Source organism: Balaenoptera borealis, assembly GCF_965194805.1.
Source record: "Balaenoptera borealis genome assembly, chromosome: 19".
Taxonomy (NCBI): domain Eukaryota; kingdom Metazoa; phylum Chordata; class Mammalia; order Artiodactyla; family Balaenopteridae; genus Balaenoptera; species Balaenoptera borealis.
In genome coordinates, this window is record NC_138878.1 from 13,945,271 (window position 1) to 13,970,062 (window position 24,792).

Sequence of the window (24,792 nt, forward strand, 5' to 3'; positions counted from 1 at the left end):
TTTCAGCCTTAGACCTCTTACTCAGACTGTTATGTAAAAGAGAAATGAACTTCTATTTTGTTTAAGCTACTATTTTGGCCTTTGTTACAGCAACTGATCCTACCTTTTAACTGTACACCCTGCTAACATATGGCTCACTGGTGTTAAAGTAACCAGATCAGGCCCAAGATGGAGTCACTCATGCTAAGCCCCGCCATCAGCAAACGGCTTCCCCATGAAAGGAAGGCCAAAGTCAACCAGTCAGTGCCTGCCTGCCCAGTACAAGTTACATAACCCAGCTCCATCACTTCCCTTTGCTCCTTATAAGAGAAGTAACCTTGCTTTAACCAATTGGTAAATGCCCAGTATAACCTCGTTGCTCCTGCTCATCTTTGTCTATAAAAATCTCTCCCCTTGTACAGCTCTTGAGAGCTCCTTTCTGTCTGCTAGAGTGGATGTTGCCCAACTCATGAGTCACTGAATAAAAGCTTACTAGATCAGTAAATTGTCTGGGGAAAGTTTTCCCTTAACATTAGGAAGGGACAAGAAAGACCCCTTTTGATTATTCACAAGCTCCCAAAATATTTCCACCAATAGTTCTTTCTTGAAAAAACAATTGGAATAGAGATGAAACGAAATTAAGAACTCGGAAGTGGGAAGTTATGGTACAAAGTGGTTGGTGATAAATATGAAACCAGTTAAAACAGAAATAAATTCTAAATTATTGTTGGAAATCTGGCTTTGATAAAAGCATGAAAAAAGTATTCTTAAGTTGTATAGTATAAAAATAATTATTTACTATAACAATAACCTGAATAAAACCCACAGAATATACTAACAAGATCTAGCGAGTGAGGGTGGGGAGGCGAAAAAACTAACCTGTGATATAATTCTATAACCAGATGAGGGGATTTCAAGGGAGACTGTTTCATTCCTGAGCCCGACAACTAGAAAAACATAGGTATAAGAATGTGTTTAGGGCTTCCCTGGTGGCGCAGTGGTTGAGAATCTGCCTGCCAATGCAGGGGACACGGATTCGAGCCCTGGTCTGGGAGGATCCCACATGCCGTGGAGCAACTAGGCCCGTGAGCCACAATTGCTGAGCCTGCGCGTCTGGAGCCTGTGCTCCGCAACAAGAGAGGCCGCGATAGTGAGAGGCCCACGCACCGCGATGAAGAGTGGTCCCCGCTTGCCGCAACTAGAGAAAGCCCTCGCACAGAAACGAAGACCCAACACAGCCATAAAATAAAATAAATAATTCCCATTTTTAAAAAAAAGAAAATTTGTTTATATAAAAAAAAGAATGTGTTTAAAAAAACACAACAAAAAACAAAAAACTTCTTGAAGGTGAATAATTAACACAAGACTACTGAAGAACAAAATTTCAACAAAAGACAAAAGCAAGGAAGCATTAGAACCAGAAAGCACAGAACAAGGCAAGGAATGACATGTTATTAAAATAAAGTTGAATATGATAAACTCTACTATAAAAATATTCTCAGAGTGAGTGAAATAATTAGATGCATTTACAAGAAATTTAGTAGGCACACACCTAAAGCAAAGTGACACAAAATTTTTTAAAGACCACACATACATAAATGTAAGGTGACCTCCTTTCTCAATGAGGAGGTTTTTTAAAAGTTATTTTTGAGCAAATTTGACATATAAACCTGAAGGATGTATGTGAAACAAGTGTCTACTTATTTAATTCAGTAATTTAGTTTTACAAAGGCATAATTAAAATCACGTTATACAAAGTAGTATATTAATTTAGAAGCTTTGCTCTTCTGAAACACAATTTCACAACATAGCTTTATTCAAACTTTTCAAATGCATCTTCAACATCACTGCTTTCATTATAACCAGAAGAAATTTCAGAATTATTTAGGTTTTCCAAAATATCTTATCTTTACTTCCATCTATCACTGTCTTTCTTCCCAACTCACAAGTACTCATTTACAAAGCATTCAGAAAAGCTGATTTTTACATTTGTTCTTTACATATATATTCTCTCTAGATGAGAGAATGTCTCTGCAACAATAACACTTTCTAAATTGCTTTTTTAAAGGATACTTAAGAGGCTTGTTGACAAGGACACCCAACCCTTGAAGTTGGGAGCTGCCACCCCTAAGAATATCACTAGATCCACTTTATTTTTATTATTTTATTTTTTTAAAGGGTTTTAAAAAATTTTTATTTATTTTTGGCTGCACTGGGTCTTTGTTGCTGTGCAAGGGCTTTCTCTAGTTGTGGCAAGTGGGGGCTACTCTTCGTTGCGGTGCACGGGCTTCTCATTGTGGTGGCTTCTCTTGTTGCAGAGCATGGGCTCTAGGGCACGTGGGCTTCAGTAGTTGTAGCACGCGGGCTCAGTAGTTGTGGCTCGTGGGCTCTAGATCGCAGGCTCAGTAGTTGTGGCGCACAGGCTTAGCTGCTCCGTGGCATATGGGATCTTCCTGGACCAGGGCTCAAACCCGTGTCCCCTGCATTGGCAGGCAGATTCTTAACCACTTCACCACCAGGGAAGCCCTAGATCCACTTTAAATTTGTCTCTTTTTTCACCCATTCTGTCAGGTGAACTCTATAATTAGCCAACACTGATATTGACTGAGATCATTTCATACTCATGTATTTTCCCCAAATAGTATTTGTTTTTCAAAATTAAAAAAAAAAAAAAGGGAGAATACCACGATATGAAAGACTTTGCAAGGGCTTTAACACGACTCTTTTTTGATGGAAACTTTTGTGGGAAAAAAACTTGTCTTAGGGCTTCCCTGGTGGCTCAGTGGTTAAGAATCCGCTTGCCAATGCAGGGGACACGGGTTCGAGCCCTGGTCCTGGAAGATCCCACATGCCGTGGAGCAACTAAGCCTGGGCGTCACAACTACTGAAGCCCGCGCGCCTAGAGCCCATGCTCTGCAACAAGAGAAGCCACTGCAATGAGAAGCCCGCGCACCGCAATGAAGAGTAGCCCCCGCTCATCACAACTAGAGAAAGTCCGTGCACAGCAACGATGACCCAACGCAGCCAAAAATAAAAACAAATAAATGAATTTTTAAAAAATGAAAGCAAAGACTGCAATATTAAGATCAGACAAAATAGAATGTAAAGAATATTTACTGAGTACCCGTGATGATGACACATTTCGGCATTAATTAAGTCTTGTGCATCCTTTAAGGGTGGAATTGATTTCACTACACGTTACCTGAGGTCATTTTGTTTCTCGGTATTGTGACTTCTTTTTGTCCTCTTGGGTTTCCAATATGAATGAGAATTACTCCCATTTCTTTCATAACTGGCATCTTGGTCTGAAAAGGCATCTATCTGGAGGCCAATGCAAAAGTTAACTTGTAGGATAAAACGCTAGGTGGAAGTCTATAAAATAATCACTACACGCACATATGTGATAATCAAGAAAACAAATTAAAGATAACTATCCAGTTGTTTTTTAAAAAGAACAACAACGTGGAATTCTGAAGTAGGTCTTTTGCTCTGGAGCACAGTCACAACATCTCAAAATTAGGTCCACCAATTGGGTCAACAGTGAGAAGACAGAATTAAGTTTACTTTAGGAAATTACATTCTAAGCATAAGATTCTCCTTTGTATTCGATAATTCTTATTGGTAGAGATAAAAGAGTTCAGAAGGTGGGCAACAGCATTCTTGAATGTGCCTCCCTGTGTATATTTGCTGTTTCTTATCACGCTGCTGAACGTGGCTGGAGAAATCATACAACCCCGTTGACTACATCTCAGCTTAAATTCAGGATCATGAACCACGAGGGGCCCGCCTTCACCCTGCCTGGTAATCAAAGTATTTCCCTAGTCTATTCTCACTTCCACTCTCCTGGGTGGCCCTTTCCCACTTCCTCCTCATTCTCTCCCCTCAATCTTGCCATGTCTTTATTGTAAAACCTGAGTTGTTTATCCTGTAAAGCTTCCCAATTCTGGATTTTGATGACTGCATTCCCATGGTGCCATCTCACATGTTCCTCAGTTCTCTGACTTTTTATAAACTGGTTGGCTCTAGAGGCTTAATCAGATTCAAGTTCTACTTTCTATAAGAATACTTAGTAGGTGGTGTCAAGTACTTCCATCAGGAGTCTCATAATGTCTGTCTGTGGGATAACTAATAACTATCTTTATTAGTCTAGCAGCCATTGGTGATTATTCCCTAGATCCATTTTTTCATTAGGGATTGTGGGAACTTGTGTTTCATATTTTATTATAAACTATTGAATTTATAAATATCAAAATATCACGCATGTACTACTTAAACAAGAGCTGTAACACACTAACAATAAAACCAAAGTCAAAGCTAAATTATTCAGAAGTAGTAGCAAGTATGTAATTTGAGGCTTATGATATGCTGATGCTTCTCCTAAAGCACAGAGTGTTTCAAAGGATGTGCAACGCTGTGACCTTAACCAGAATGGCAGATAGGTCTAAAAATATTTTCCAGATGTCCCTAGGATAGATCTCCATTTATCAATGGCTGTCATATCATCCTATGATCGTTAGTTTGAAGTAATGAGTTTATAATATTACTTTACTTTACCAATGGCATGGAAGTATTTCAAAGTTTTCACAACCAGTACGGCTGTCTTGGCACTTACAAGAGGAATATTAACCCTATTACAACACCACTTTTAACACAAACTGTTACTTTTTATTCCAACTTGTTTACTGTTCCAATTTCTTAATGCTATTATATGTGAGCTTTAAGTGTTTTTATTTTTAAAGTAAATGAAGAAAAATGAGTTCAACTATTCAAATATTGAAAAAGTCAGTAAGTATCTGAAGTAATATTGTACAACAATATGAAGCATCAGACTTCTTTTTTGAACGTTAAGTATTTGAACATTTACAAATACTTCTACTGGCATGCTATTTTGGAAGAGGCATTTCTTAAATTCATAATAAGATGTATAAACATTCTGACAATAATAGTTAATACCAATATTGGATCTCCAAAAGTGTTTTCACCTTTGACATGAATGTGAAGCTATCTAGAAGCAGAAGGTAAACTTTGAACAAAAAATTGAAATTGCACAGTAACATTAACAGTAATAATTGCTATAGTACGCCACGAATTGTTCTAATACCTTATTTGTATCGTCTTACTTAATCCTCATAACAATCCTTGGAAGGACACTGGGCTGCATGGAGGTTAAGCTGCTGGCCCAGGGTCGCAGAAACAAGATGGGAACCCAGGAAGCCCGACTCCACAGCTCCAGCTCTTCACCGCAGTGACCTACTTCCTCTCATTATCGGAACATAGACTCAGAATTTACAGAACTGGCTTGGGTAAATCGAACAGAATTCTTTTTGTCCAAGATTTTCTTCTGCACAAACATTCTATGTTCTACAGCAGAAATCTCTTGCCAGTACATGAAAAATAATATCGGGAAATGCGTCTTCACTCCAAAACCAAGAGTAACTGAGAAAGTCTAAAAGCTCAACTCTTGGAGAGTGAAAAATGGATGGATAATCAACACTATTAAGACTATATTAGGGGTTGTTTTTCCAATCCTGGAGATGGGTCGGGCGAAATAAACTCCTGTGATGATGAGAAAAGTGCACAATTGTAAGATGGCTGCCAGTTCTAGGGATGCAGTTTTTAAGAACGAAACACTTGGGCACTTGACTTGTGCAGAGATTAGGCTCACAGCCTTGGCCTCATTAACAATAGCATGCTTACAGCAGAAACTAACACAACATTGTAAAGCCACTATACTCCAATACAAATTAATTTAAAAAAAAAAAAGCATGCACGTTATCATGGCAAAAGGGACAAAAATATCACAAAGAGCTTGAAAGGGTGACGAAGGAGAGGTCTGAAGCTAGAAATATATTACTTTGAAATACTGGGTCCTTTCAATAGCCAGTATTTGAGGAAGGTGATCTTTTTTTTTTTTTCTTATAATAGAGAAATATTGCAATGTATTCTGTTTCATGAAGCATCCAGAGCTGCTGTGTATTTTAATAAGAATGTATTTGATTTTTTTTTAAAAAGTGCAACGAAATTTTTACCTAGGCAGTCTGAGACATCATTGAGAATTCTCAGAATTCTGTCAATTCACTGAGCTATGAACAAATGCTTTATGTGACTACTGCATGAAGAACGTTAATTGAAAAAAAAACCCCATCTACGCACACCCCCCGCTTAATTCTCACCTCCTACCTCTGAAGAAGCAAACCTCTAAATGATAACAAACTCCCCTATATTCCATCATATTCTGTTTTCCTCCTTTGCTTCCTGTTCTTCCCTCTAAAGCCCAAGTGCTAAAAGGACTGGAGGGGTACATGTGGGAAATGGGGTTTATCAGTACACTTTCTCCCACAGTCCACCAAGTCAGGAAGTGAAGGGAACATCAAGGAATGGCTCTGCCCAACTACCACAGGGGCTGCAGGAGGAAGCCACTACCATCCATCACTCACAGGCTCTTTACCTACTGCTCTCACACACTCTCCTTGTTTACAATCAGTTTCTGACAATTAGGTCTTTGGCAGCATGTGGTCTCATCACTTACCAGCCTGGTAAATGAACTAATGCCCCAGTGAGCACAAGTCCACTTTTGACGAGATCCGACTGGGGTTTTGGAACAGGTAAATGCAGGTGGGCGTGGGGGCCCAGTGGGCTGTGACATCTGCTGCAGGGAGACAGACCCAGATGAGGCTCATACTCAAAAGTCGAACATTTAGAAAAATATAAATATGAAGACCAAATCCTGCTAGCTTCCAATAGATGGAAATTTAGGATTGCCCCCCAACAAATTGATTGTTTATTTTTTCATATTATGCATTATCACAAGGCTTAGTATTAATTTACCTAGACTTCAATGAAGATGATGATGATATAATAATGCCTTGGATTTTTCTCTAAGACCACAGGATTATGGTGCATAACTTTGAAAATATCTGTGTAAGAAAGACAAGAGGCAAATAATTTCTCTCCAAGGTTCTGTGTTAGGAAACGTGGGGCAGAGAATGATAAAGAGATATTTACCAGGAAAAAAAAGTGACCATAAAAGGATTCCCATTTCAGAATCTCGCGCAACACTTTTAGTGAAATAGCAGGTAAGTTAACTTTTGAGGGGCTCTGAGAAAAATCTCATCATTTTTCTGACACAGACAAATCAAAGGCTGTAGCACAAAAGTGGAGATATTTCAGAGGAATGATGGTAACAAAGTGAAGTGATTGCTTTTTCTGTATACAAAAGGAGAAAGATTTAAATTTTTTTCCTTCTCTTGTCTCAGAGTAAAAGTAAGGAAGTTTCCTTCATAAACACTAAACCTCAGAGCCTTACCTGGGTTGTTTTTTTCTTGATGTTTTCCCAGCAGCGTTAAATTTTCCCCAACCCACCACTTCTTTCCTTCTTCCAGAAAGTCCCGGAGGAGGTCTTGAACCTCCTGGTTCCAAGTGAAAGCAGGGTGTCCTCCCTGAGCATGACAGTAATCTTCTGCTTCCTGAAAGCTGCAATGAAACCTGCTAAGCTGATAACAATTATGTTCTCCATGGTGCTCTGGGCTATCCAGCTCACTTCCTAGAATGATTCCTGTTGTGATGTATAACCAAAGCCAGGTTCTTCCTTTGAAGAACATTTTCTCTGTGCCGTGTGAGCATGAAAAGTGTAGAGGCTCACACAGCTACTGAAGTCTGCGCGCCTACAGCCCGTGCTCCGCGACGAGAGAAGCCACCGCGATGAGAAGCCCGCGCACCGCAACGAAGAGTAGCCTCCGCTCGCCGCAACTAGAGAAAGCCCGCGCGCAGCAACAAGGACCCAAAGCAGCCAAAAATAAATAAAATAAATTAAAAAACGTGTTGGGGCTCAGCAGCTGCCTGGTCCTTTAAATACATTCTTGGTGGGTTTATCTTATTAGTATTATTCTTTTAGAAATTGGTAATAATTTGTCAAGGAGACAAAGGTTTTGTTTTAAGGACCCAGGTGCAGTTCCTATAAGCTGAAAACAAACGCCGGAGATCAATGAAGCAATGGGCCTTCATAGCTAGGGCAGCACCACCTGTGTCTATACAACCGGCTATGCCTTTAGCTTTATAATAGATCTTTATTTGCTAAGTCTAAGCTGTAAGGGGATAGAGGACGACGAATATCTAAGTCAGTGTTGCTAAAAATTGAGTAATGTATTTTTTTTTAAAAGAAAACCATTCTTGCAGACCCTTACGATGGATTTAAATTATTGTATTGTTTCTTAAATACATTTATACACAAAACTAGGCGTAATCTCTCTCCTAAAGCTCTTACATAATCATAAAAGCCAAAGAATAAATATTTGATGAAAGAATACAAATTAAATAGAAACAAAACTGAAAACCAATGAAATTCAAATTTTGCCAAACTAAATAGCCACTTAGCAGATAAACACAGTTCTGGCCTACGACTGCACAGGTTCTTTTGATTTTGTCATTCAAGCTACTTCGTGCTGTAGGGAAGAATCAATTCTCTCACTACTTTTCTTTAATTAATTTGCTGAAAAACCTTTGTTCAGGGCTTCCCTGGCGGCGCAGTGGTTAAGAATCACGCCTGCTAATGTAGGGGAAACGGGTTCGAGCCCCGGTCCGGGAAGATTCCCACATGCCGCGGAGCAACTGAGCCCGTGAGCCACAACTACTGAGCCTGCGCTCTAGAGCCCACGAGCCACAACTACTGAAGCCCACGTGCCTAGAGCCCGTGCTCTGCAACAAGAGAAGCCACCGCAATGAGAAGCCCGTGCACTGCAACGAAGAGTAGCCCCCGCTCGCCGCAACTAGAGAAAGCCCACGCACAGCAACGAAGACCCAACGCAGCCAAAAATAAAGAATAAATAAAATAAAATAAATTTTAAAAAGTGTTGGGGCTCAGCAGCTGCCTGGTCCTTTAAATACATTCTTGGTGGGTTTATCTTATTAGTATTATTCTTTTAGAAATTGGTAATAATTTGTCAAGGAGACAAAAGGTTTTGTTTTAAGGACCCAGGTGCAGTTCCTATAACCTGAAAACAAATGCTGGAGATCAATAAGCAATGGGGCTTCATAGCTAGGGCAGCACCACCTGTGTCTACACAACCGGCTATGCCTTTAGCTTTATAATAGATCTTTATTTGCTAAGTCTAAGCTGTAAGGGGATAGAGGACGACGAATATCTAAGTCAGTGTTGCTAAAAATTGAGTAATGTTTTTTTTTTTTTAAAGAAAACCATTCTTGCAGACCCCTACGATGGATTTAAATTATTGTATTGTTTCTTAAATACATTTATACACAAAACTAGGCGTAATCTCTCTCCTAAAGCTCTTACATAATCATAGAAGCCAAAGAATAAATATTTGATGAAAGAATGAATACAAATTAAATAGAAACAAAACTGAAAACCAATGAAATTCAAATTTTGCCAAACTAAATAGCCACTTAGCAGATAAACACCGTTCTGGCCTACAACTGCACAGGTTCTTTTGATTTTGTCATTCACGCTACTTCGTGCTGTAGGGAAGAATCAATTCTCTCACCACTTTTAATTAATTTGCTGAAAAACCTTTGTTCAGGGCTTCCCTGGTGGCGCAGTGGTTAAGAATCCGCCTGCCAATGTAGGGAAAATGGGTTCGAGCCCTGGTCCGGGAAGATCCCACATGCCGCGGAGCAACTAAGCCCGTGCACCACAACTACTGAGCCTGCGCTCTAGAGCTTACGAGCCACAACTACTGAAGCCTGCGCGCCTAGAGCTCCTGCTCCGCAACAAGAGAAGCCACCGCAATGAGAAGCCCGTGCACCACAACGAAGAGTAGCCCCCACTCACGGCAACTAGAGAAAGCACGCATGCAGCAACGAAGACCCAACGCAGCCAAAAATAGATACATAAAATAAATAAATAAATTTAAAAAACCTTTGTTCATACAGCACGTCATTTGATCTTCACCTGTAGCACATCCATCATCTATGTATTTTAGCCAGTTCTCTTTCTTGGCACCAAAATGAGATCACAGATACAAATAAATGTGGGCACTGAAATTGCCTGGCAGCTTTCAGGGTTCAGTTGGTTATCCAAATGGTCCAAATGACGGTTACATTACTTTAAAAAATCATTGTGGAAGTGGACACCAAAATCAAAAATTCTCTGAAGTGTAAACCCCAAGAACACATCCCTCAGTTTGGAAACCACTGCAATAATCAAACAACTGGTACGATGAAATATACTATGGTCCCTACTTTCAGTTTACAGTCTAATTAGGGAAAAGACATAACAAGTGTAGTTAATAAAGTTCCACTACAGAGGTATAGCTTAAATCTGTGAAGGTTCAGATGAAAAAGATGTATTTCCAGCACTTGAACATATAAGGGTGTCCATGTCTAGGAAGATGGAACAGGCATCTATGGCAGAGGCCTCCACGAGAGTAAATGCATGGAGGTGAGACGGTGGAAGGCATTTATACAGAGAAAGAAACAATGCGCTCTGTGTTTTGGGGGGGGCTAGAGGGACAGTAGTGGGAACTGAAACTAGAAAACTGAATTGTTTCAAACGCCAAGAAAATAAGAGTTTGCAATTTGGGGGGAAGATTTCTGAGCAGAGGAGTCCAAGTCTGGGCTGCAATGGAACTGTTTGGGTGCACGACACTTTCACTTTTCGAAGTTCACAGTCTTAATTTCCCAATATCCTTACAAACATACATACGTATGTTTTAGGCATTTTAAAAAAGTGAAACCTGATGCTCAAGGAATCTTCTTTTAAAGTCAACTCAGGTATCTTACACAGTGCTGTGAATCATTTCATCCCTTTTTAGTGCCCGGTATATACTCAATCCATGCTTTATCTAAAGCACAAACACTATCAATAGCATGTTTAACTTAAATGATCAAAAAACTGGTGAGATTGTTGCTTAGAATAGAAGAATCAACATACAGTTAGTCTTCTCTCCAGATTGCAGGATGCAGGAAAGCTCTGCGCAGCGACCCAACCAGATTCGGCTGAGCCTCTGCAAAGCGCAGCGAGGACGCCAGGAGGCAGGCGGGCGGGCGGACTGAAGAGGCGTGCACACGTGGATCGCGCGCGCGCGCGCGTAAACGCCCAAACAGACTCTCGGGGCGGAGCGGGGAGCGGGGCCTTTCCCTCCGCGGAGGGGGCCCCGCCCCACCCTCCTGCCCAGCGATTGGTGAGTCGGCAGCTGGAGGGGCGGAGACTAGAGGAGTCACCGCCATCTTCTCCAATGGAAACGAGACAGAGGCGGGCCCAGTGGCGGAAGGAGCATGGCGTGGAGACAGCTCAAAGTGAGTTCAGCTGCTGCGGCCCTGCAGCGGCGAGGAAGAGAACTTGCGGGAAGGCAGCCGGGGGGAGGGTGGAGGGAGGGCTAGCCTGGGCGAGGTGTGGACGGGAGGGGGATCCGAGAGGGTGGGCCTCTTTGGCACGTTTGTGTGTCTTTGGGGACACCTGCAAATGATCATGCGTGTGCATTTACACATGTACGTGGTCACTGTGTAAACGGCACGTGTAAACGGAGTAGATGCCGATCTGTGTCAGCGCACGTGGGCCTTTATTGAGCCAGGCGCAGGGCGCTTAGTGAACACAGGATCGCCTAGCAGTGTGTGCAGCATCCAACCTGGAATGAAATTACAGTAGAACATGGTGCCAACCCTTTTAGATAAAAGTTTAGGGCAGGGTCTTTGTAATGGCGCTCAGAAATCCGTTGATCAACATAAGGGGCGTTCCTACAATCTCCTGGAGGAGAAGCGAGAAAAATGAATACTAGATCTATGTTGACGGCTAGGAGTCACCCTAAAGGCAAATCCGATCAGGTCACTTCCTTGTTCAGGGAACAAAACTCAGATCACCTGGGTGCATCTCATTCTCCTCTGCAGCCAAGAGAGAGAGCATTTACACCGCCCCGCCCTGCCGCCTAGTTAACTTTTATTTATCCTTTGAATATCAGCTTTAAGGCACTTGGTCAAGGAAGCCTTTCTCTACCTCTTTGATTAAGTTAGGTTCTTCTCTCACTTTTTTCTTCATAGCTTTGTCACAGTTATATGTTTGCATGATCATTGATTTTAGTCTCCTCCTGAGGTTGTACTCCTCGTGAAGGCCGGGACTCGGTCTGTAGCCCATCCTTGAGTGCACAGTCACTATGTGCTGAATGATTGAATGAATGAATGAGTGAGGGACTCAGCATCGGGCAGTGATAATTAGAGAAAAATATTATGAGCAATGTTTGAGCTTGATCCAAGAAGACCTGATGCTCTCTAGAGAACAGACCTGTGGTTGCCAAGGGGGAGGGGGGTGGGGGAGGGAAAGATTGGGAGTTTGGGACTAGCAGATGCAAACTATTATATGTAGAATGGATAAACAGCAAGTCCTGCTGTATAGCACAGGGAACTATATTCAATATCCTGTGATAAACCATAATGGAAAAGAATATGAAAAAGAATATATACATGTATAACTGAATCACTTTGCTGTACAGCAGAAATTAACACAACATTGTAAATCAATGATACTACAATAAAATTAAAAAAAAAGACCTGATGCTCCTTTAAAAAAATTTTTTTTGCAACCCTCTTTATTATCCTGAAGTGGAATTTATGTATAATGTAATCTTTCTATATGTAATTTTAAAAAGTCAACATAATGTCCTGACTGGAATATAAAGGAGAAATAAATTTATAATAAAATAATATGTATTTCAACCCATAACTATTAGGGCATAAGTCACCTAGGTAGTGAGTCAGGTGTTTAAGCCTCTACTTAGAAATTCTAGTGCCACAGGAATGTTTTACTGTCAAACACCTCAAGCAAAGCACTGAACCATTCCACATGGATTTTCTGAAACGGTGAGTGATTCTTGGTAATGTTCTGTGCAAAACAATATAGTCACCCCTCAATCTACAAGGTAATTGCATTCCTGGAAAGTCAATACAGATGAAAACCACACAGGAGATTGTGTTTATGTGGGGAAATAGAGTTTGCATTTCTAGGCTCAGATAATACGAACAGATATTTTTACCTAGTGAATGTCAGTAGGATGTTCAAAAGTCACACACGATAGGGACAATTCTGACTTTACTGACTTCCTGCTCACTAAATCTATTAACATTCTCCTCCGGGTGCCCACCACGTGTCCCTAGGGGGCAGTACTGCCCCTCTTAAAGATTTTTTTTTTTAATTTTAAAATTTAATTTATTTATTTTTGGCTGCGTTGGGTCTTCGTTGCTGCACGCGGGCTTTCTCTAGTTGCGACAAGCGGGGGCTACTCTTCGTTGCAGTGCGCGGGCTTCTCATTGCGGTGGATTCTCGTTGCAGGGCACGGGCTCTAGGCGTGCGGGCTTCAGCAGTTGTGGCGCATGGGCTTAGTTGCTCTGCGACATGTGGGATCTTCCCACACCAGGGATCGAACCCATGTCCCCTGCATTGGCAGGTGGATTCCTAACCACTGCGCCACCAGGGAAGCCTTGCCCCTCTTGAAATTCCTGGCCTGGAGTCCTTCAGGGCTAGAGGAGTGCGTGTCAGCAGAAGTGCAGATACAGCCTCTGACTGTAGAGGCAATACGTGAGCAAGAACCCAAGGAGACCAGCGTTAGCAGAAGGCCACGGACATCACTGCATGTTATGTCCTCTGTGTGTGTGTAAATCGTGTAAAGGGTTCAGAGAAGGTGCTACAGCCTGGCCTTGATGGGGCCCCACTGGCTCTTTTTTCCAGAAGCGGGCCCAGGATGCCATGGTGATCCTGGGGGGCGGAGGACTTCTCTTCGCCTCCTACCTGACGGCCACGGGGGATGAACGTTTCTACGCGGACCACTTGATGCCGGCTCTGCAGGGGCTGCTGGACCCCGAGGCAGCCCACAGGCTGGCTGTTCACGTCACCTCCCTGGGGCTCCTTCCTCGTGCCACGTTTCAAGACTCTGACATGCTGGTAGGTACTCCTGTAACACCTTGTGCGATAGATACGAGGGTCAAGGTCAAAGTTCCCTAATTTATTTAGCTGGGGCTGATCCTTTTGAAAACCAGAGTCCCAAATTAGCCCCCCACCCCAAACCGTCATCCCCATCTACAGATCAGGAACACTGAAGTGCAGAGTAGTTAAGTGACTTACCCAAATGCACACAGCTAGGAAGTGGCTGAGCCAGGAATCAAACCCATGGAGTCTGGCTCAGCATCCGTCCGTTAGCCACCATCCTGCCTCGCGGAGGTCTCGGGTAGCTCAGTGTTCACCTCTGCTGAAAAGGGAAGCATGCCAGCATCACTAACATCTAATGTGATGTACGCATGTCTAGCCAAGCCCTTTGAGGAAAGCATACGACTCCTGTCCCAGCCTCATTCCGTCCTGCATTCAACACAGGGGCCCCACCGTGTCCCCTTATTCTTCTGTGTGCTGGGGTTTCCTCAGCGAACAAAGTGCAAGAATCCACATCCTCCTAGAATCTACATCCTCGTGCAAGCCCAGACAGTTTCCATTTAGGAGACTTCTTACCAAATGGGGGACATTAGAATGATGTGAACATGAAGAAAACACAAACAAGAAGCACTCAGACCTCTTCGGGGAAGGGTCACTGTTATCAATCAAAGGGGCCTTCTCTACATTTTCCCTTTTTGTCTTAGAATCCCTTTCACTTCCCATCCTGCAGTTTTGAGCACATGTGGCACCTTTTTCTGTAAAAGTGAAAATCCTCTTCGGATTCCTATTGGTTAGAGAAAACAGGTACAAATGTAGGTCTTTCGTAAAAGCAAAGTGGCATAAAGAGAACTTCGGAAAAGCGGGGGAGACCTGTACGCAGATGCTCCGGTTTGGTGCCAGCCCCATTTGACCGTCACCTCTGGGCATGAGGACTGAAGGCTGCCCAGGGAGCCTGTCGAGCAGCCGGGGCCGAGAGACCCGTCCTGGAGCACGGCCCCCAGGGCCCCCAGTGCGGCCACCCTGCCATCCTCCCAGTCCCCGAGGCACCGCGTGCACACACGCACTGCCATCTCTTCTTCCCCTCCTCGGGGCAGCCTTGCTTCCTCCTGCTTCCAGGACCAGATGGTGCCACCCTTGGAGGTCCTTGCGAGTCCTGGCAAAGGCTTTCCTGCCATATCAGCTGACAGTGACGATTCTGTTGGCAACTGCTGACTTTATGATATCCCGATTCCTTTCCCACATTTTAACGTATTTGTCTTGCTTCTAGATTTGTTGGCTAGATCAGGGTGCGAATACTAAGTCACTCAGGAGTTAGGCTAGACCTGACAGTAATTAGGCCCCAGTCACTTTCATTATAGAGATCAGGAATCCGCCCCATGTCTGCCAGGGAAGAACCTGCTTCCAGCCCAGCCTGGTTCTGAGGCCCAGCCATCAGTGCTGCTCGGTCGAGCACAGGAGTCGTGAGGACACTGCTGGGCCTTGGTATCACCTGGCTGAGGAGGGACACAGCGGGGGCTGACTTACTAAGATTAAAGGATTTTGCTGCCTGACTGTTTCACAATAGCACCATCTAGGGGCTAAATAGTGGCTAAGAAGGTACAGATCTTCACCGTAATTGGAAAAGGCAGCACCTATCTCCTGCCCAACCCATGGTGGAAACACTGTTTTTCTCCTCAGTGATGATAAAGCCCGACGGTTCTCAAACTCTGGCTGGCATCAGAATCACCTGGAGAGCACTGTTAAAAATAGATTCCCAAAGAGTTCCATTCTTCCCCACCCTCCCCCAAAGATTCTGATTCCTCAGTCCAGGGATGGGCCCTGGGATCTGACGTTTAACAAGCAGGTGATTCTGACGTAGGTGTGCCGCAGACCACGCTTTGAGAAACACCAACATAGCCTTGTGTGCCTGTGACTTTGTCTCCTTCTCCCTAGGAAGTGAGAGTCCTGGGCCATAAATTCCGAAATCCAGTAGGAATCGCTGCAGGATTTGACAAGCACGGGGAAGCTGTGGATGGACTTTACAAGATGGGCTTTGGTTTTGTTGAGATAGGCAGTGTTACCCCAAAACCTCAGGAAGGAAACCCCAGACCCAGGGTCTTCCGCCTCCCTGAGGACCAAGCCGTCATTAACAGGTAGGTGAGCAGCCTTCTTCCCAGCAGGACTCTCAGGGTGTTTCTTCTGCCATACAGTGTGGACATTTTTCTGTCATTTGGAATGTTCTGGAACCATGTTGAGCATCTACTCTGTGCGGGCGTAAAAGCAGGTTTTATGATTTCAGTTGAACGCGTATACACGATGAGGTTAAGAGAGCTACACGACTTAGCTACAGTCACGAGGTCAGAAGCGGGAGAACTTGGGAACGGATGTTGGCTTATCTGACTTTAGAGTTTGTGCTTTTTCCACATTGTTACTCCAGTGTCCTAGCCCACCTCTGTCCAGTAGAAATATCATATGAGCCCTATATGTAATTTAAAATATTCTAGTGGCCACAATAAAATAGCAAAAAGAAACAGGTGAAATTAACTTTAATAATATATTCTATTTAATTATTATTTGTAATAGTTATTTATTATACTACTTAATTATAAATACTTAATATACTCTATCATAATTTTAATATATAAGCAATATAAAAATGACTGGCTATTTACCTTCTTTCACTTGTACCAAGTCTTCGAAATCCAGCATGTTTTCCTTACAGCACTCTTGCTTTGGACTGGCCAGGCTTCGCTCTCAGTGGCCACACTTGGCTAGTGGCTCTAGCACCTGACAGCACAGCTCCAGCCTTTAGTAACTGGGAAATTTAATAATCAACATAGACAGCTGCTTTTAGGAAGAGAGGTCCTTCTAGGCTGTGTAAAGCCCTTCTCTTTGTAAGCCGTGGGCAGTTTTCACTACATCTAACCCGGAGAGTGAAGAAGTTCCTTCTTTTCGGTAACAGCATTTTGAGAGCCTCGTTGGGGGCCTTGGTAGGCACCTTTGGGATCATGAAGGGCCTTCTGGGAGACTGACGTGTGGAAGGTTTATTCGGCTGCACGTCCTGCTTTATCGTGCTTGTTTCGGGGAAAATTTCCAGCGTTAGACATCGAGTTATTGACCTTTCCCCTGTAGGCTGGGATCAATATCTTCAGAATGTTCTGGCAAAAAATTTTTGTTTATGATTCGGCTGCCACAAATAACTGCAGGTACCAGGATGACAGTGCCTGGCAGAGTCCCGTGGGTGAGAAGTGGCACAAGACAGCCGGGCCTGAGCTCCAAGCACTTGTGTGCCCAGGCCCCCTGCTCTGCCTGGCACAGGGTGGGTGCTGAATGAACATGAGTCAACAACTACATGTATCTGTGAGGTGTTTTTGGCTGCAAGTAACAAAGTGGCTTAAACAATAGGCGTTTGTTATTTTCTTCTCATAACGCGTGAAGTAGGCAGTCTTAGGGTTGGTTGAGCAGCAGGGTGGCGTCAGTACTCTGGTCCAACCTCTGTGGGCCTTCCCTTCTCGTCTGTAAGATGCCTACCCCAGCTGCAAGCATACGTCCTCGCATGAGGACATCAGAGAACAGAAAGGGAAAGGAAGTATGGATATGGGGGGAGATGTTTTCCCAGAAGCTCCCTGGTAGGCATCACCTTGTGTCTCAGTGACCAAGCCCCGTCTCAAGTTCATGCTTGAGTTGCCAGCGAGGCTGGGAAATGAGTCATTGGCATTTTCACCCTGTGTCAGGCGAGCTGGGTTCCACAGGCAAGGAGGAAGGGAGTGGGGATGGCCATTAGGCCAACAACCCACAGTGGGCCTGGGGACGTAGAGATGAGCAAGAGAGACGAGGCCCAGCCTTTGTGGAGTGTCTAGTGGCAGGTGAGGGAGGAGATGTGTCCCTTGTCCTCGAGAAGACTGTAACCCAGTAGGGGAACTGAAGCATATACATACATCCCAAGCTAGGAGAAAGGTAGGTACAAAGCACTCCATGAATGCCAGGAGGTGAGGGATCATTTGTGTCTGGGAGCTTTATGCAAGGAGGAGAGGGTGCATTTGACTTGGGCCAGGAAGAGGGTGATGTAATAGGTAGAGAGGATGGGGGAATGGAGCGGCAGGATGGGTTCCAGGAGGCGTGTTCGTGGGGCACAGGCAGGAGGTGGGAAGATGGGTCATCAGAGTGGTGAGGGCCCCGCTGGGCGGGAGTGGTGGGTGGGAAGGAGGGGTGGGCTGGATCCAGACAGGTCCGGGCTGTTTACAGTGCTAGTTGGCGAAGTGGCTTGTTGGCAAATTTTAATCTTTCCCTTTGTATTTGATGGTGTTCTGGCAAGTTCTCTAGGACTTCCAGGGGTGTTTAGACTTTAGAAGTCTCAGAACTGACTCTGATTTTTTTCTTTGGTTTTTACATCATGAGTATATGTTGAAAATGGCCATGGAGCCGTCTCTCCAGAGTCTTTGCTTTCTGCCTGAGGGCTCTAACCTTATCTCCTCCCTAATGCTCTTCTGTGCTACAGATACGGATTCAACAGTCACGGACTCTCAGTGGTGGAACACAGGTTACGGGCCAGACAGCAGACGCAGGCCAGGCTCACAGAAGGTAAAGGGGGCCTGCCTCAGAGGGCTGTTCTTCAGTTGTTGGAAGGAAACTTGTGGGAGAAAGTCAGGAACGTTCCTAGTGAAATGAACGTGATTGAACAATAGGAAAAAACAGCGTGGAACTCAGGGCTCCTCTGCTAGAGGAATTTTCCTGGCTCCACCACACCCTCCAAGCTCTTAACTGAATTTCGCAATTGAGCAAAGATACACTTAGTTCCTGCCTCGTTATGTAACCTGTGTCAAACTGGGACAGCTTGGAAGTAAGCAGTGCAGAGTGGCTGCTCTGTGATCACGTAGGCAGTTAAGATGCGAGCAGGGCTTGGGCGCCGTCTTCGTACATCCTGCTCTGTTGTCCTTTTGTCCATTATATAAATAATGCATGGTAATTATAGAAGTGTTAGTAAATGCAGGGAAGCATAAAGAAGAACATTAAAATTACTCACACTCTTCCCTACTCAGAGATAACTTCTCCCGGCATTGGGGAAAATATCCTTCATGACTTATTTGGAAACACCATGCATTTTTTTTTTAATTAATTAATTTATTTTTGTCTGCATTGGGTCTTTGTTGCTGCACTAGGGCTTTCTCTAGTTGCAGTGAGCAGGGGCTACTCTTCGTTGCATTGCACGGGCTTCTCATTGCAGTGGCTTCTCTTGTCACGGAGCACCGGCTCTAGGCGCGTGGGCTTCAGTAGGTGCAGCACGCGGGCTCAGTAGTCGTGGCGCATGGGCTTAGTTGCTATGCAGCATGTGGGATCTTCCTGGACCAGGGCTCGAACCGGTGTCCCCTGCATTGGCAGGTGGATTCTTAACCACTGCGCCACCAGGGAAGCCCACACCATGCATTTTTGAAGGCTGCCTTCGGAGGTGCTGATGCTTATTCCCCGGGGCTCTCTGCCTTGCTGTCCCTTGGGGTGAACATAGTGGTCTTGGCGCCATGCCATCCTCACTGTACCTTCCCAGGTGTCCTCTAGGGTTGCGGTCATCTTCCTTGGTGGGCCTTTCTGGAACTCCTTCCAGGAGTTTAGCCTCATTAGATGTCTGGTGGTGAGATGAGAAAAACCTGAGGTATTGGATTCATTTCTGAACACGAGATTGAAAGGGCCGAGGCAGTTAGCAATCTCTGATTTGGGGAGTAGGAAATGACCTTGTTTGGAATTCCCTGGCTTTGGCAGAACCAGACCCTGCTATACTGTAAACCTTGCCACTTGTGGGCTTTGAAGGTCATGATAGGACTTTCATGGTTTGTGATACTCTCCTGCCTTCTTGTCTCCCTTTCCTTCTTTTAACTGTTCACAGTGCCCCTTATACCACTTTTCTCCCCTGTTCTCCCTTGCCTGTTCCCTCACCCGCCACTCTGGTGCTAACATTTGGAGTGAGACAAAATCCCATAGCAGAGCTCTGCACATAGTGTTTCCCAGCAGCTGGAAGCCTTGAAGACAGCTTATTGCTAGCATCATGCCAAGCAACATGAGTTGTTAAGAGCTATGGTGCCCTTTGCGGATAGAGTAATTCAGCAATTTTTGTCTAACTCCAAAATCTTGTCATTTGGGGCAAATGACTACTAATGAAAGATCCACTGGTTACATGAAAGTGATATTCTCTATTTACCTGTGTGGAAAAGAATTACAGTTTCCAAACCATCTTCGCTTGATTTGGGAAGCTTGGAGACCTTGTTATATAATTTGTCTAATTGGATGCTAATCACCTCGCCTCCCTTCCACCCATGAAGTGAGTGACACGAATCTCATTTACTTTCAAGCTGATGATAAAACAGGTGATTGCATTTAAGGTATGAGAAGGTAGTTAGCAGTACTGGATGTTGTTCTTTGATCCTCCCTGACCTGACATACATTTTGTGAGCTAACTGGACGTCCCAGTTAGCTGGAAAAAGCAGGTGGTACCATGGATATACTTTAGCCTTTGCAGATAAGGTAGTATCTTAGGAGAAGTCAAGTACAGACAAGTCCTTGCTTTCACACATAGAAAAATACATTTCAGAAACACACTGAAAGTCGAAAATACAAGTCAGGTGATAATTCCCTGGATTTTAAAGTAAGGTGACCATATTACTTACTGTGCAAATTGAGACAACACTTTTGAGAGTGGAAGGGATGCAGGCATGAATAATTATGCCCAGGCTACAGGAGTATTCAGGGCTGTCCTGGGAGCACTGAGATGTGTGGTCACCCCAGTTACAAGGGGGAGTCCCTTCTCAGAGAATGGAAATTATAAAACCGTTATGCCCCTACATTTTAGGCATGAGAATCGAAAATATTTTCCAGTATTTTATACATATCCTTTAATTTTGCTTTTTCTTCACGACTGCACACCCAGGCACGTGACCCAAGTCTAACAAGCAGCCCTTGAGAGTAAACAGTTGCCCCTGTGGCATGCTATTGACTTCTGTCTCTTCTCAGTTGTATTTCATTTACGAGCCCTACCTTTTTAAACACTAGTATTTGCACTCCTAATTTCTCCATTTTTCATTAAATTTTAAAAAAGAAAAAGGGCACAAAGCGGTAAAACATCCTAGGAGCTGCCCAAACATGGCTGCGCAGGTGAAGGTGGAGGGCGCGGTTCTTGGTCCGCAGGCAACAGCGCCGTGCGTAGGTCAGCGTTTGTCAGCTGGCGCGGGAAAGGTCACATTTGGAGTTGGAAAGCCTGGGAGGCTGTTCGTGGGCTCTTCGGTCAAGGACGGCTTCAAAATGTTGCACAGGAAATGGTGAGTGGGGACAAAATCCTGACCAGTGATATTTACAGATGGGCTGCCACTGGGAATAAACCTGGGGAAGAATAAGACCTCGGTGGACGCTGCCTCGGACTACGCAGAGGGGGTTCGAGTCCTGGGCCCCTTGGCTGACTACCTGGTAGTGAATGTGTCCAGTCCCAACACGGCTGGGCTGAGGAGCCTTCAGGGAAAGGCCGAGCTGCGCCGCCTGCTGACCAAGGTGGGCAATTACATCCCGCTCCACAAGCCTGTCCCACCTGCTCATCCTCTAGGGCAAAGCTTCAACGTTGCTATCCACTATCAAGCAGTTGTCCTTAAGACCTGGACCAGTTAGGACCCCTTGCTTCCCTCTGATTCCCTGTATAACACTGATTGTGCTCAGTATGAGTCAGCTGCTCAGTTATCTATCCCTGCTGTTAACCCACAACGTCCGTGAGAGCAGGGACCGCATCTCTCATTTACCACCCTGTCCCTGGCATCTAGCACACTGAATGAGTGAATGGAGTGACTTTTCATTAAACCGTGCTTGTGACAGTATCTGCTATCTCTTTTAGGAACAAAAGTCTAAATAAACCTTGATATATTAGCCAATGCCAGTGACATTAGGGACTCACTCTTGGGGATCCCTTGGTTCAAGAGAGTGGAATCAGCTCTGACTTGATGGGGTCTTTTGCATAATTGAGAGCGGTGTTTCCTGAAAAGGAGAAATTGCTGGTGCTTTATTCTGCCAGCTAGTGTGCAAACACACTGATCTGTGGCTGCAGGTCATGGTTATACTGTCAACTGCAGTCTCGGGGGTCCCCATCTCTGGCCCCATGTTGCTCTAGGTGCTGCAGGAGAGGAATGCCCTGAAGGTAGCGCACAAGCCAGCCGTGCTGGTGAAGATCGCTCCTGACCTCACGGCCCAGGACAAGCAGGATATTGCCAGCGTGGTGAGAGAGGTGAGGGTCGGTGCCTGGGGGACGCCCTTCATTGCCTGTAGAGGCCACCTGGCCAGCTGGGTTAGCCCACATGGCAGTCTTTGTGGTTTCCTTTCTGTTATATGGAGGGCTGTCAGGATGTAATTTATCATATACAGGCAGACCTTGGAGATATTGCGGGTTCAGTTCCAGACCACTGCAATAAAGCAAGTCACATGAACTTTTTGGTTTCCCAGTGCATATAAAGTTATGTTTACACTATACTGTAGTCTGTTCAGTGCACAATAGCATTACATCTAAAAAAACAATGTACATACCTTAATTAAAAAATACTTTATTCTTATTTTCTGTTTTTTTAAAATATTTGAGGTGTAATAATCCAGATTTAAAAAAAAAAAAAAACTATTGCTGAAAATATGCTCACCATCATCTGACAGTGCAGGGTTGCCAGAAACTTGTAAAAAAAAAAACAGTTATCTGTGAAGCACAATAAAGTGAAGTGCAATAAAATGAGGTATGCCTGAAATAAAAAGTAAATGTTTCAATAAATGTTTGAATGGGTCCTTTTCTCCTGCCTCTTCCCTCATCTTCCTTCAGCAAGGGCTTTAAGGCTGTGCATCCTTCAGTCTTGGTCAGACTGCAGTGTCTGTCTTTCTCCAGTCTAAACCTGGGTCTCTGTGTCATAGGAGAGTAGCGCAAACACAGACTGAGCCCGGCAGTCCGGGGTTGAAATCCTGGTTCCACCACTTACTACTACCTGGAGGCTTTGGACAGGACACTCTAGATTGAGTTGTTCTAAGGATTAAACCGTGTCCTGGGGGAACCGTACGGGTGGTTGGTACGTGATGGCTGTTACTATCATGTTGAGGCTCACTCTGACACTTGTCCAGAAAGCACAGTGAGTGAGGCCTGGTCTAGCTCTTGCTGCCGGGGCCTTAGGTGTGGGCGCCCAGCCCGGCTGCTCTCTCAGACCCCTAGGGAAGCTTCTCCAAGTCCGTTGTGCCCTGACTGAGGGGCTCTTTCTCTGTCTCACACTGCAGTTGGGCATCGATGGACTGATTGTCACGAACACCACAGTGAGTCGCCCTGCCAGCCTCCAGGGGGCCCTGCGCTCTGAAATGGGAGGGCTGAGTGGGAAGCCCCTCCGAGATTTATCAACGCAAACCGTCAGGGAGATGTATGCACTCACCCAAGGCAAGAATTTGGTGTCCCTGTCTTCAGATCTACGTGTGGCTCAGGCGCCGGGTCTGTGATGGTATCGGGGTTCCTGAACTGCCGCACTTGGCAGGGGGCCGGGGCTGCAGCCAAACAGCTCCTGGCTCTCCTGTCGCCCAGCCTTCCTCACAGTGTGCTGTGTGCTTCTCTGCAGGCAGAGTTCCCATCATCGGGGTTGGCGGTGTCAGCAGCGGGCAGGATGCGCTGGAGAAGATCCGGGCAGGGGCCTCCCTGGTGCAGCTGTACACAGCCCTCACCTATCGGGGGCCGCCCCTGGTGGGCAGAGTCAAGCGGGAGCTGGAGGCCCTTTTGAAGTGAGTGGGGCCACCTGTGGCTTGAATCAGGCAAAGTTAATGTGGTATCAACTCAGAATGACTCAAATCAAGGGGATGCTATTCATCTGTCCTTATTCTTCATTGAAAATGCATTTGAGGGGTACACCCCAAACGCAGGGGAAACTTACCCTGTTGCTCTTTTCACAAAGGTCAGTGCCAAGGAATTCAAGATTAACTTCCAAGGCAATGGTGTTTACGGGCCGAGGAGTTCTGGTGGCATTCCTTTTAATTCAGTAACACTGGCTTGATGTCAGGAGCTGTCAGTACTTAAAATTGATTCCCTCCCTGGCCTGAAGACCTGGGTAGATTCCAGGGTGAAGACAGTGTACAGGGCATGAGCATGCATTTGGGAGAGCGAGGCAGGTGCAGTTACGGACTAGATAGAGCCTGGTTGAATGTGGGCTTCCAGTAAGAGCCAGGCCTTTCCTTTACCATTTGCTGAAATTGCTTTGTTTTCTTTTTCCAGGGAGCAGGGTTTTACGAGAGTCACAGATGCCATTGGAGCAGATCATCGGAGGTGAGGATGGGTCGGTGGGAAGCCTGATCTGGAACCGTCCCGCTAAATCAAGCGAGCCTTTGTGGCTGATGGAGAGAGGAGACCACATCCCCAAACCACAGGGGCCCCTCCTCCGGCTGGACTGTAAAAGCCAAGCATGAGGGTCACCAGAAGCAATGCAAGGCTTTCTTCAATCACTTGTCCGACAGGAACTGCATCCATGATTCTTTCTAGATTTAAATCCCAGGATCCTTTAATGTTACAAGGACATTAGACATTTGGAGGGAAAATCATGGTAAAATAAAGTCATTTAAAAACTGGATTTAAATCCCAGCCCTCTTGCCCAGATCCTGTAGGTCCTTCCAGGCCTCTGCTCCCCCGGGATCTGTAGTGAGCTTCCCAGGAGCTTGACTCTCTTTCATTCTATCTTTATTTTTATTTAAAATTTTAACTGTATTTTGAAAATATTTCAAACTTAGATAAAAGTTGCAAGAATAGGGCTGTGGATGGCCGTCCTCTCCGTGTCTGCACATGGTCTTCCCTCTGTGTGTCTGGGTCCTGACCTCTTCTTAGAGGGACACTGGTCATGCTGGTCATTTTAACTTGATTACTTCTGTAAAGGCCCTGTCTCCAAACAAGGTCACATTCTGAGATACTGCCAGTCTGGATTTCAACATGGCAATTTTGGAGA

The 24,792-nt window shown here is 44.8% G+C and overlaps 2 protein-coding genes and 1 long non-coding RNA gene across 5 annotated transcripts in view; 1 reads left to right on the forward strand and 2 right to left on the reverse strand.

The window, feature by feature from the left end:
* The window catches only part of PKD1L3 (polycystin 1 like 3, transient receptor potential channel interacting), a 69,308-nt gene extending 58,217 nt beyond the window's left edge, over positions 1–11,091 (reverse strand). Inside the window, 2 exon segments of the mRNA XM_082370221.1 lie at positions 7,149–9,641; positions 9,679–11,091. Of these exon segments, the coding sequence (XP_082226347.1) occupies positions 7,149–7,580 (432 nt within the window). The 5' untranslated portion in view covers positions 7,581–9,641; positions 9,679–11,091.
* Positions 11,092–11,162: 71 nt separating this feature from the next.
* Positions 11,163–24,423, forward strand: DHODH (dihydroorotate dehydrogenase (quinone)). Of its 3 annotated transcripts, none has more exons than XM_082369961.1 (9): positions 11,163–11,232; positions 13,652–13,864; positions 15,779–15,978; positions 18,324–18,406; positions 21,168–21,355; positions 21,963–22,076; positions 23,096–23,249; positions 23,425–23,584; positions 24,072–24,423. In XM_082369961.1, exons 1-9 carry the CDS (start codon positions 11,212–11,214, stop codon positions 24,124–24,126), a joined length of 1,188 nt encoding a protein of 395 aa, XP_082226087.1. In that variant the 5' UTR covers positions 11,163–11,211; the 3' UTR covers positions 24,127–24,423. The 3 variants fall into 3 exon arrangements, with proteins under 3 accessions (XP_082226087.1, XP_082226089.1, XP_082226088.1); XM_082369963.1 differs by having other exon boundaries at positions 23,096–23,131; XM_082369962.1 differs by lacking the exon at positions 21,963–22,076.
* Positions 13,810–17,782, reverse strand: LOC309617576. The gene is made up of 3 exons (XR_014238058.1): positions 16,498–17,782; positions 14,045–14,168; positions 13,810–13,883 (listed from the first exon to the last, which is right to left on the reverse strand). It is a non-coding gene; the product is annotated as an uncharacterized lncRNA (long non-coding RNA).
* Positions 24,424–24,792: the final 369 nt, after the last annotated feature.

Excerpts from the sequence above, each read along its gene's own strand:
- DHODH (XM_082369961.1), top strand. The coding sequence starts at position 11,212 with ATGGCGTGGAGACAGCTCAAA. Across the intron at positions 22,077-23,095 it reads TTGCCAGCGTGGTGAGAGAG|TTGGGCATCGATGGACTGAT; the intron begins GTGAGGGTCGGT and ends CTCACACTGCAG. Across the intron at positions 23,250-23,424 it reads GATGTATGCACTCACCCAAG|GCAGAGTTCCCATCATCGGG; the intron begins GCAAGAATTTGG and ends GCTTCTCTGCAG.